This window comes from Eubalaena glacialis, chromosome 6 (genome assembly GCF_028564815.1).
Source record: "Eubalaena glacialis isolate mEubGla1 chromosome 6, mEubGla1.1.hap2.+ XY, whole genome shotgun sequence".
Lineage (NCBI taxonomy): Eukaryota > Metazoa > Chordata > Mammalia > Artiodactyla > Balaenidae > Eubalaena > Eubalaena glacialis.
In genome coordinates this window covers 97175260-97187524 of record NC_083721.1, presented here as the reverse complement: position 1 = coordinate 97187524, position 12265 = coordinate 97175260, and the positions used below count along the sequence as shown (strand labels likewise).

At 45.3% G+C, this 12265-nt stretch overlaps 1 protein-coding gene across 1 annotated transcript in view; it reads right to left on the bottom strand.

The window, feature by feature from the left end:
- SLC7A14 (solute carrier family 7 member 14) overlaps positions 1-12265 on the bottom strand; it is a 67598-nt gene that overhangs the window by 21925 nt on the left and 33408 nt on the right. Inside the window, exons 4-6 of the mRNA XM_061193439.1 lie at positions 6955-7101; positions 4196-4404; positions 1145-2022 (exon numbers count right to left, since the gene is read on the bottom strand). Of these exons, the coding sequence (XP_061049422.1) occupies positions 1145-2022; positions 4196-4404; positions 6955-7101 (1234 nt within the window). The remainder of the gene's footprint in view (positions 1-1144; positions 2023-4195; positions 4405-6954; positions 7102-12265) is intronic.

Genomic DNA, 12265 nt, shown 5'->3' with positions numbered 1-12265 from the left:
TCCCTGACCTCAAGGAGTGGATGGGCTACAACTCAATGACTCTCTATGCTGCCTTGCCCAGGCTGGTTGATTCACACATATTTGTCTTGCCTCCCTTAAGGCTGAGTTACTTATTCTCTACTTTCCTATTCCTCAAAGCACCTAAGGACTCTCCTTAGCTAAGTATTTGTTGCCAGAGACCCCAGGGTTACCAAGTTGTATAGGAAATATAAAAATAATAACTAAGGAACTTTAAAATTAGTCTTCACTTAAACATCCCTCTCAAGTTATCACAAGCACCAATCCCCAGCAATTCCATAAACATCAGTGATGGTCATATAGGATAAACATGTAATGTGAATATAATATAAATTGATCCCAAAGGAAAACTAGAAATCTTGGGAATGATACAGGACTTCCTGAAGGCAGTGAAAGTGAGTTTAGACAGAGCAATAGTAATTCACTCAAAGCTGTGGACGTTGATGACCCAACAGAGTCCTATCAGTTATCAATAGAAGAAGAGAAAAGCAACAAGGATGATGGTATGATGGGTACTTCCCAAGAGAATGATTGGAATATCAAAGGATGAAGAAAGATCTTGGGAAAAAATGAAAAACTTGAATATTTTGCAAAGTCAACAAAAAGTGAGGGCTGTTAAATGGTGCCATGATACAATTTTGTCAAAAAACTGTGCCTGAAACCCCATACTTAATTCATAGTTTGCTCATTTAAAAAAACATGGCATGATTGCTAATTTTGTTGAACGTAAGATAAATAAAATGTTTCATAATTTTTAGTTTTTAAGAATTCCAATCAGCCTTTCCCACCCTCATTTTTATGTTATTTTTGTCCTTTTTAAAAATGTGGATTCATTTTAAGTGGACTTTCTATGATACTAATTATCCACCAAAAGAACATCCAATAATAGTATTCAATGAAGTGATGGATTGATCAGTATCATTCTTCAAGACTAACAACCAAGATCATAACAGGCAGAAAGGGCACAACTGGCTGTTTTGACTCTAAAGCAGTAAGTAGGGATCCACAGAACCAGCCAGATTTCTCTCGGAATAGTGATGCCCAGTCCAGCTAGGAGGTAATTTTGAGATAAGCCTGATCAAGGTCTTAGAAGGGAACTCTCAAGGCTTCAAAGGAAGCTGCTTACCCACAAAGCACCAGACCGCAAACCGGATCCACGTGATGGTGGAGAGCTTCAGCATGAGATAGATGTTCACCAGCATGGCAAAGGCAGGCACAAAGGGGAGACAGGGAGCCATATAGGGCAGCTTCTTGGGGTTCTCTGGCTGCTGCAGGATCACAAACACCAGGATGCTGATCAGCAGCACCATGAGAATGACCAGAAGGACGGCCCACCAGCTCTGCTCTGAGATGTAGTCGGAACCGAAGATGATGAAGGAGCAGAAGATGAACATGAGGACGAAGAGCAGGAGCACGCAGATGGTCGCCGTGTGCCCTGTCGCTGCTGTGGGCCGGTCCATCTTGCCTGGAAGGCCCAGCCGGATCCTCATGGTGTAGTAACGGGGCCCAATCAGCTTCTTTAACTTGATGAGATAAATGTTTTCAGTTTCATCGGCTTCTATGCCTGTGGTCACGTCCACGGTGCCGTAGTTTGGGTGGTTGACGTTGTAGGTTGACTTGTCTGATTTCCCTATGAGCATCTCATTGTCTCCCAAGGATGGTAAGTTCTTAGCCCCACATGTGTTGGTGGCTGGGCCGGAAAACTCTTCCCCTTCACTCACAGGAGAGCAAACTTCCTTCTCACACTCAGCCAGAATGCCCTCCTTCTTCTTTGTGTGCTCCTGAGACAAAAACTTGACAAACCCATCAATGTCACTTTCTGGTTGGTATCGAAGGAGCAAGACACAGACAGAGACCAAGGTGTAGGCGAGGAGGGTGCCGATGGACATCATCTCAATCAGATCTCTCAGGCTGACTAATAAGGAGAGGAGAGCCGCCAGGAACCCCGACACGATGCAGGCCACCACTGGGGTCTCCGTGTAGGAGCTCACGTGAGCCAGGAACCTGAAGGGAGGGGCAAGCAGAGGGTTCACGGTGAGCTACACATGGGGATTGATTCAACATGGTTTAACACCTCCTGGTCCTGCTTCTCCAGCTTACTTCTGGATTCACTGCTTTAAATACAGCTGCTATTCCTACCCCAGGATTCAGTTCCTGGAATATAATTTAAACAGAATTTACTTTAATTCCTTGAGTTTGAGCCAAACTTCTTTATTAAAATTCCTACTTCATTATGTGATGTGATGGGTTGATTGAATCTAGAGGGTTCTCAGAAATCTAAATTGAAGCATAAGCTTTGCTATGAAGACGGGATACTTGGCGAAGTCATACATCTGCTTGGGGGTCCTCTACACCTGTCTGACCCAACGTGTGGTCCATGGATCAACAGCATCAGCATCACCTTGGAACTTGTTAGAAATATGTATCCTCAGGCTTTACCTGAGACCTACCATGTCAGACTCTCTGGGAGCGGGGCCCAACAAACTCTACGCTTTAAAAAACCTCCAGAGGATTCTGATTTATGCCAAAGCTTGAGAAGCACTTGCTCTACAACAGAAGTACAGGGATTTGGTTGGCAAAATAGTACAGTCATTGAGAACATGTGCTCCTGGATGAAGGCTAAATCCAGCCACTTACTAACTGGAGAAGATAGAGAAGACCAACAAGGGTGACTGAATGGCACCCTTCTTTAGCAGTTCCTGGAGGCTTAGGTAGGTTCCCACCCTCCTCCTCTTTCATTCTGGCACTCCCTCCTCCCTCCTCGTCCATTCCTCCCTTATTTCCATGATTCAAACAAGACTATAAACTGTGCTCGGAGCCCCAGCATCTTTCTTCTTGGTTTTCTTTGATAGCTGAAAAACCTTTTGGATGTGTGAAGTTGTCACACCTCCACTATGGTCAGCCCTTTCTTTTCTTTTCTTTTTTTTTTTTAACATCTTTATTGAAGTATAATTGCTTTACAATGGTGTGTTAGTTTCTGCTTTATAACAAAGTGAATCAGCTATACATATACATATATCCGTATATCCCCTCCCTCTTGCATCTCCCTCCCACCCTCCCTATCCCACCGCTTTAGGTGGTCACAAAGCACAAGCTGATCTCCCTGTGCCATGCGGCTGCGGGGAGGGGGAAGGGTAAGCTGGGACGACGTGAGAGAGTGGCATGGACATATATACACTACCAAATATAAAATAGATAGCTAGTCAGCCTTTTCTTGATCTTTCCAGCTCCCCCAAGGTCACAGCTCAGTGGTGACCTCAGGGGGTATGTGGAGGAAACGGTGCAGAATGTGACAGCCTATGGCAGAGATAAAGTCCCTGAGCTGGATCTCTCTGCACTCCTGAGAGCTCCTTGGAGGTTTACTCCTTGTTTTGTGCGCTTGAAGAATGCCTTCCCTGCAAGCTCTTCACACAGTAGACACTAGGAACCAAGAGATGGGGCCACATCCCCTTGTACCATGGGCAGATAGGCTACTTCATGGCCAGCTTAGGGGGCTGGAAGTGTCAGTATATTGATGTGGTTAAAAGTCTGGTTGTCGGGGTCAGACAGTCCTGGGTTCAAATCCTGACCCCGCCACCCAGCAGCTGGGGGATTTGGGGCAAGTTTTTTTTTTTTTAACCTCTCTGAGTATATTCATCTAGTATACTCTTCTGTAAAATAGAGTCAATGTGCTGACTAAATGGGATACCATATACCTGGGATACACAAATGTTCAATAAATGGTAGCAATTGTTGCTACTATTATTAGGCTCTGTTCAGACGGTCTTATCCTCTCTTTGATTGTAACTGTGAACTTTTTCAGCTTCAGAGGGGTAGTCGTCAGGCCTCAATGTGAGGGCAAGCCTCAGATGCCCCTGGGATGGGTTCTTCCTTCTGGAGGCCACCCAATGTAGCATTTTGGCACTCATCATCTTTATACAATGTCAAATAAGAGGGGAGGGGGCCATTGGGGGGACATATTAGTTTGTTGCTAGATTGAGGGACCCAGAATCAAACGGAGGGGCTGTTTTAGGACCTAAACTAATTTCACTCAAACCCTTTGCCAAGATATATGACAGGTTCCATTGTCTATGTGACAGGTACTCACATCAAAATTACGGTCAGGCTGACAGTGGGTGACAGTCTCCCTGGGCAGGCATGGAAGAATAGAATAAATGCCACTGAGCATACCCCTTACCTGAAAAGGAGCCCATCGCCAGCCATGGCATAAATGACCCTCGGCATTGGGAAGAGGGAGCCCAGCAAGCTGACTGTCAGTCCTGCAACTGAGCCGATGGCCACTATGAATTTTGCAGCATAGAACCCACGAGCCACAAACATCTCCATGAGAGGGGATTCCGTGTCAATTGCGTAATATGGCACCATCAGAGTTAAGATCATGCTCACCTGTTAAAACAAGAGGAAACATGGCTGGAGGTAGAGGGGTCTGTCTGAAGCACGGATGGAGGTCCCATAGGAGAGGAGAGAGGCCTGGTCCTGCATGGGAGCTTGGATCTGCCACTTCTTGGCACGTGCCTTTACTTTAGACCAGTTATTTGGCCTTTGGAACGCTTGGTCTCAGTATTTTCTCCCCACATGTGAATTTAGTGGACTAGACCAAATCATTTGTAATATCTCTCTGTGACCCTTTTGTATCTGAGGGATAAGTCTGCAGGTATTTCAGCTCCATGAAAGCAGAGCTACACTGATAGTTCAATGAAGGGCAGATATTATCCGATGGAAGGAGCTGCAGCCAAAGGCACTAGAGCCAGGGCCTGGCAGTGACCATGAGCACCATGCCCACCTAGACAAGAGTTTCATTTCTTTTACACTTTCAGGGTCCTACAGAATCTTAACTGTACTAGATCTTACCCTAAAGACCAGAGATCAAAACTCTAAAGATAAATGCATAGGAGATCTATAACCGATTAACTGATGGGACTCATGTTTCCATTTCCTCTCTGTAGCTCAGTCCCAGGAACCAGGCAGGCCAAGAAATAAATTATGGCATCAGGATGGAATCCAGTGCTACTGTGGGCTATAAGACCACTATGGCTTTGCTTAACCAGGACCTATTTCTCCACACATGTCATAGATCTGCTGTAACATCCCTCCCGTCATAATTGGCCCCAGGTGATGGAGCCGCCAGTCATAAGACCAGGTGCCCCCTGGCCTGTGAAGGCCAATCCTGGCATCAGTGAGGGAGTCCAGAGCCTGAAAAGGAGAGGGTGGTTCATTTCTAGATCACCTCTTTGCCTATTTCTCAGGAGTCAAGATCCTCCAGTGAAGCCATGCGCCACTAGGGAGGACAGCAGGATGAATGACCACAGCCCAGCAATTTGACTCTTTTCCTGGTGGTAGAATGGCAGCCTGCTGACCAACACAAGACCAAACAACCCCGGAGGCATGGTTAGGGCCCACGCATTCTAAAAGGGAATCTTTCCCAGCAACATCGGGGTAGACCTGAGGAGAGAGGGATAGATTCTTACAGCAACTCTCAGAGTGTCTCCTGCCCACATTAGATTAGGATGGGCAAAAGTTGGTAGATGTGTAGACATATTCTGTAGTCTATAAAGCACTGTTCTAAGGAAGGAGCTGTGATTATTAACTTTACTGTGTGTGCTACAATGGTTGACTCCTGGAGGAGGGGAGGTATGAGGGAGGAGTAGGAGGGGGAATGCAGAGCAGAGTGTCTCCGCTGCTACCCCTGCCTGCTTCCCCCACCCCCAGCTGTTCCTGAACATTCTGTCTGCAGGGATCATCAGGGTTGGATAAGATGAAGCCAGTTGCATGTGTGTGCATGGGGCGGTGGCGGGGGGGGGGGTGATAATTGACCCATCCGTAAAGATTTGGGTGGGCAAACCACATCCAGTGCTGCTCTCATGTTTTCCTTTGGCTTCCAGGACAATCCTGTTTTGCAGCTCACCTTAATGATCCCTTGGCCTGGTTTCTTCAGGTTGTTGCTAAAGGTGTTTTTCCGGTGTTTTTGGTAGGGGTTGTTAGGAGGTTCTTGTCGCACGCCGTGGCAGCAGGAGCGGCAGGGCTGACAGGGTGCACCCCGGCTGCTGGCTCTTTCTATGATAATTGTGGTGACTGAAGTGAGTGGGACCCCCAGGACTTGGGGCGACTTGTGTAACCACACATCTGTCGGCTTACCAGCTGGTCCTCTCCACTGCCAGGGGCTGAGGGGGATGTTGCATGTGGCTGAACTATTTCTGTGATAGAAATTCTGGGATGGGAGCTGAGAGATGACACATCAGAAGTGTGAAGAGTGTCTGAGGGGCGTGATCCTCAGAAGACAGCCTGAAGGCTCCATTCTAAGGACTTCCCTTGGCAGGGAAACCTGAAGGGGCGAACTTGAGCCAGTGTAAAAAGAGGGAGCAACAGCAGAAAGAAATTACATCTCCTCCCACTCCGCACCCCCCACCCCCGAGAGTTAAGGGAGAAGCATTTCTAGAGGACGATGAATTCTCTTTCCCCGCCCTGGGAGAGCCTTGCCTCTTTGCTGCCGGGAAGCTCCCAGAAGACAGAAGAGCATTGAGGAGGGTGCGCAGAGGCCCACAGTGCCTCTGCTTGCACACCCGCCCGTTACTGCCAGCCTGTGATCTGAGCTCCTTGGACGGCAGCCCACTCCCTGCACACTCTCCCCTGGGCAGCAGCGGACACCAAGAGCCTGTGCATAGGACGGAGCAGGGATGCGGGCCATGGCTGAAGTGAGGACCTGGGGCTTCTCCCATCTCCAGTTTGGAGCCCTGATTTTCTCCTTGTCATTGGTGGGTGGGGTGAGCTTGAGCCAGTGTAAAAAGAAGGAGCAACACGAAACATATGCGTACAAACACCGAGAAGGCACAAGTGAAGGATTACTTCCTGACAGAAGGAAACCCAGTCCCAGAGCCACATTTTAAGGTCAAATATGAAAAGGCCATGAGGAGGGTCACATAAGCATTTGGTACTTACGGATACATATGCTGTCAGGCAGATGACCAGGGAGGCAGTGATAGCATAAGGGATGGATGTGTTGGGATTCTTGGCTTCCTCTCCAGTGGTGGCGATGATGTCAAAGCCAATGAACGCATAGAAACATGTGGCTGCTCCTTGCAGCACCTATAGGGATGAAGACATTTTTCAGACTCAAAGTGTCAGGGCAGCACCAGGGCCTGACGTGGTCCCCAGAATTGCCTGGTGCCCGGCAAACAGTACTGAGTGGTAGAAGGAGTAACATGGTGGAACTTGTGCTAGACGCTTGAGTTCTGATCTCTACTTTCTAGCTGTGTGACACTGGGAAATTCCCCCATGTGTAAAATGAAGATAAGGAGAATTATATCCAAATAAAAACTAGGTCATTCAGCACATTCAAATAATTTTTGGAAGTAAGTGGGGTTATAAATAAATCAATAAGTTGGCTACCCCTATGTGTTGGGGAACTCATTAACTTCTTTGTGCTTTGTTTTCATTCAGTGGTTCTCACTCACAACCAGGGTCTGTATGACTGCCCTTAGGAGATGTTTGGAAATGTAGGGAGGTACTTGTGACTGACACAGAGACATGGGGTGGGCGCTTCTGGCATTTAGTGTAGGGGGCTCAGATGCTTTTGCACAAATTGTCCAAATTACCATTAGTGACCCTGGTAGATCATTTCCAGGGCATCTTCCAGATGTGAAATGATATAAAAGATTTTCAGATCTTCAAATCGTGTAGTGTCTTTCATGGGAAGACAGGTAGAGACAATTTGATTTTACTGTTCCTTTTGGGGGCTTGAATGGCCTTGTTGGGCTACAAGGCAGGGGAAGGATGAGGAGTGAGGCAGTGTGAAGCTGAGGAGATGGTATCCAGTGACATCTGCTGGATGTCTGTCTGACAGGAGCCTATGTGATCCCAAGGGTGGTTGTGACTTGATGAGTCAAGCAGTGAAAATCTTCCACTGAGGAGCGTGTGACTTTCTTCCAAAGAATCTATCGAAGTTTAAATTATGTTTTCCCACCTTAGCATTCTCATTATCAGCTGAAAGTAAGAAATGTGCCTCTTTGAATGCTTGGGGGTGTCCCATTTGGGGAAGATGAAAGAGATTTTTCTGGGCTTTTGTGTATGGGGTGAGGGGATTTGGCAACCTGCAAGCTCTAGCCAGGGGTCCAGGAGTGAGGCTCATTGTGGACTGACCATTTTTTCCTTTTCTCCATATTCGGTTTATAAATGATGAAATTCTAAACACGTGCCAAGCAGACACCTGTCCCTAAATTTTCACTCTTACCTTTCCTACTGACTTCTCAATAGGTAAAAGACAAAATACTGAGAACTGGAACCTACAAGGAACATCACAAAATGGAAGATCGTCTCAAACTTTCAAAAGCAACCTTTGCTCATCTGTAAAATGAGTTGGTCTCTTCTACAGTCTCTCCTGTCAGGACTTTAATGCTTCAGTTCTCTAACTGGAAGTTCTTATTCTGGGGTTCATGCAATTCGTGGGGGAGCGTCTGAGAATTTTGCAGAGAAAAAAATACATCTTTCTTTTCACTACCCTTCAACTGAATGTTATCATTTCTTTCAGTTATGAGTGTAGGTGACTAACAGTACCTGTGACTTTGTCACCAATAGCAATCAGCTATTTTCCCATTGTATTAGTTGTTGCAGAGATCTTGAAATACCACTTGTGCTCATTGTGACTTCCAATTTATGTCAGTTATTAGACATAGATATTAATATTTAAAGCACTAATAACAAAGCACATAGTTATATCACAATTAAAAAATATTTTTATAACTATATTTCAATATACAATTGACCCTTGAACAACATGGGGGTTAGGGGTGCCGACCACAGCACAGCTGAAAATTTGAGTATAACTTATACTGGCCCTCTGTATCTGTGGTTCCCCCATGTACTCGGTTCCTTCATATCTGTGGTTCTGTATCTGCAGATTCAACCAACCACTGACCGGTGTAGTACTGTAGTATTTACTTTTGAAAAAAAATCCACCTAAGTGGAACTGCTTGGTTCAAACTCGTGTTGTTCAGAGGTTAACTGTAATTGATTTCTTTCGAACTCCTATGTAATTAGGTTGTTCATTTATAAACACAATTTATACATAGTATAAACATAATTCAGAAGGGGTCCATCGGCTTCACCAGACTGCCAAGGAGTCCACTGCACACAAAGAAATCTAAGAACTCCTGATCTATTCTAATAGAAAGAACTTCTCAAACAAGCAGTTGTCACCAGGGGGATACTTTCTGGGAGAGGAGATAACTCCCAATTTCACACCAGCAAAGTCCTCCATTTGAGGACGTGGAAAGTGTCTTTGGCATCCAGACAAGGAGGTCAAACATCTCACCTCATCATACGTGGAGGTTCACAGGTTTGGAAACGTGCTTGTTTTCATTTGTCTAAAAAATGTCTCTGGTGTTCAGGGATGAATGATTGCTGGGACTGTAGGCTCGCTAAGCTGCTCCAATCAAGGAAAGCCTTGCTTTAAGACAGCTTCCAGAAAACAGTCCTGTCTTCTCTTCCTTTAACATCTTTTTTCCCGTACACACACACACACACACACACACACACACACACACCCTCTTGTAAATCATACAGTGACCTTTTCTGACAATCAGTCTGAAGATGCATTGCTCCCGATTAGGATGTCCCAGGGCTACAGTGCCATGCCCACTTGGTGTGATCAGTGCTGGATGGAAAGGTCATAGATACTGGAAGAGCTCCCTGCTGAGGGTAGGTGGGTAGGAAGGTCCTAAATAAGAACTATAGGGCCAATCTACCCTGGAAAAAGGTGAGAGGTCTGTAAACCGTACCATATGAAGATTAACTGAGGACCAGGGGATGTCTAACTGAAAAAGAAGACTCAGTGGAAGATACCTCCAGACAGAATTGGAGGGACACCTTCCAATTTTGAAGGCTCCAGAGGGAATCACAGAGCCATGCAAATGGGTGGCATAGGACTTGGTTAGGAGTGCAGATTCTGTAGACTGTCAGACCTAGGTTGGTTCTGCCATGTACTAGCTTGGTGACCTAGAACAAGTTCCTAACCCCTTGGGGTCTCATTTTCTTTATCACTTAAATGGAAATAAAAATCGTGTTTAGCTCATTGGATTGTTCCAGGGATTAAATGAGATAATACGGTCAACCACAGTCATAGAATACAATAGGTACTTAATAAATATTCCTCTTATCAGTAGTATTTTTATTACTATTATAAGTTTTTCTAGAACAGATGAAACCAAGGGCACAAATTCCTCCTCCTCTTCCTCATCCTCCTTATTTTTCTTTTAGAACTTGACACATTTTATTAACTGCTCCCATGAACCAGGAACTGTGCTTGGTGATGTGGATGCAGTTATGTGCAAAAAGTACTCTGAGTACTCTTGACTTCCTGGGGCTTGGAGTCTAGAGGGCACTGCACGACCCGAAATGCTACCTTGACTGTGGTAACAAACTGAACAAGATTAATAAATACCTATATTATTTGTAAAACACGGATGCTACTATTTCCCAGATGAATGAAAGAATGGATGGCAATTACTGATAATGATTAGATACCAGAAAATTAACTATGATCAAGTCGGGAAGAGAGAGTAAGTTTGCAAAGAGAATGTCTGTTAGCCTGAACTTGCATATGTAGAACTAGAAAGAAATTATGGTTGAAGAAAGACTAAACAGGTCAAAGGTAGGACATCTGGAGGTTCTACTGTGATAGGCAGGACACGGAATTTAACTCAGATGGTTCAAATGAATGATTTCAATGAAGGCACTCTAGGGGTCAAGGCTGGGAAGAAGTGAGGAAGAAATACCCTGGCCTTGTTCTCTTCTCACGTTCTGATCTGGTGATATCTCCCATTGGCTAACCCCAACAGGAAGCAACCAGCAGGGGGTCTTCTGGAGCACAGAACAGAGCATGAGGGGTAGAGAACGGATCTGGGGACTGTGGGCAAATGGGGAAAAATCAGCGCACCTGCCAAGATCAAACAGACTCTGGCCTAACAAGATATAGATTAAATAAACAGATTATGTAAGAAAAGATAATACAATTAGCAAATAGGGTCACCTTTTTACCTGAGTTAGTTTGAATGAGTTTTTCTTCCTTGTAAGCAAATAATCTCTGGTAAATACAAAAGAACCACAAAATGAAACTGTGTATGGGTGTGTCTCTACCCAAATACCCACTAAAACTGCTTTCCACTTCACTCTACCCAGATCTCAGATCCGGCCTCTGGCATTTACGATTAGGATACACTTCCATGCATGAAAGAATGTGTGTGGTACCTAGGGGTGAGCATCTGTGAATTAAACTGATGGGTGAAGTGTGTGTGTGTGTGTGTGTGTGTGTGTGTGTGTGTGTTTCTGGGTTCATCCGTACTTTATCCTAACTTTCCTTTAATGTTTTATATAAATAAAAAAAGCAGTATTGATTTTTATTTGATGACATTAATGGAAATTGTTTTCCAAAGTCCACCTGGTGTAGCTGCTCAGCCAGGCGATCCAGATGGCTCCTTCCCTCTACAGAGGTTTGTGGGGAAACAGCACGTGCCTCAGTTGCTGGCGGGCCGCTGCTTAATTAGTTGACAAAAGAATGTCATTGCCGGCCTGCTACTCAGCGTCTGAGATCCCTAAAAGCTGGCCCTTGTGCCTTGCTGATATTTGAGAGGCATTAGGATGAGGCAGCTCTCTGTATGCTGCCTTGGCGTGTCTGCCACATGTGCCTAGGAGATAATTAGGCACATTTTTATAATTCACTCTCAAGGTCACAAGACAAAACTCCAACTTTAACAGCATTTCCTACCACTCTCATGCTCCAGATCTATTAGCAGCCTGTCCACAGCGACAGTGGAATGTGCTAATAGGTTCCAGCAAGTGGATTCAAATGTGGAGACATGGGAAACAGGTTTTCCTTTGTTTGGAGGCTGTCAGCATTCCCCACAAATACTTGCTCTGAACCATTTTCCTGGGAGCTATTTGTGCTGGTAGAGTGTCTTATTTGGTTAAAGAGAAACCATAAGAGAGCATCGAGAACAAATAACATATAGCGAATGCGCATCCAACAACGTTTGAGGGCTGAGGAATTGCAGATGGAAGCAGGGGTTCAGCTGAGGGCCAGCAGTTACTTGATATAGGGAAAAAAAAGTTTGTTGTTCTTAAACTCTTCAAGACCAAAGAAGCATTTGACCCAGAACCTGTAAGTGAGTAAGCCATTCCTTATGCTATTTTCTTTGGAAGGAAGTGGTTGGAGCACGGAAAGAGTAGGCTTCTGAGGGGTCCATGGCCAGAGGAT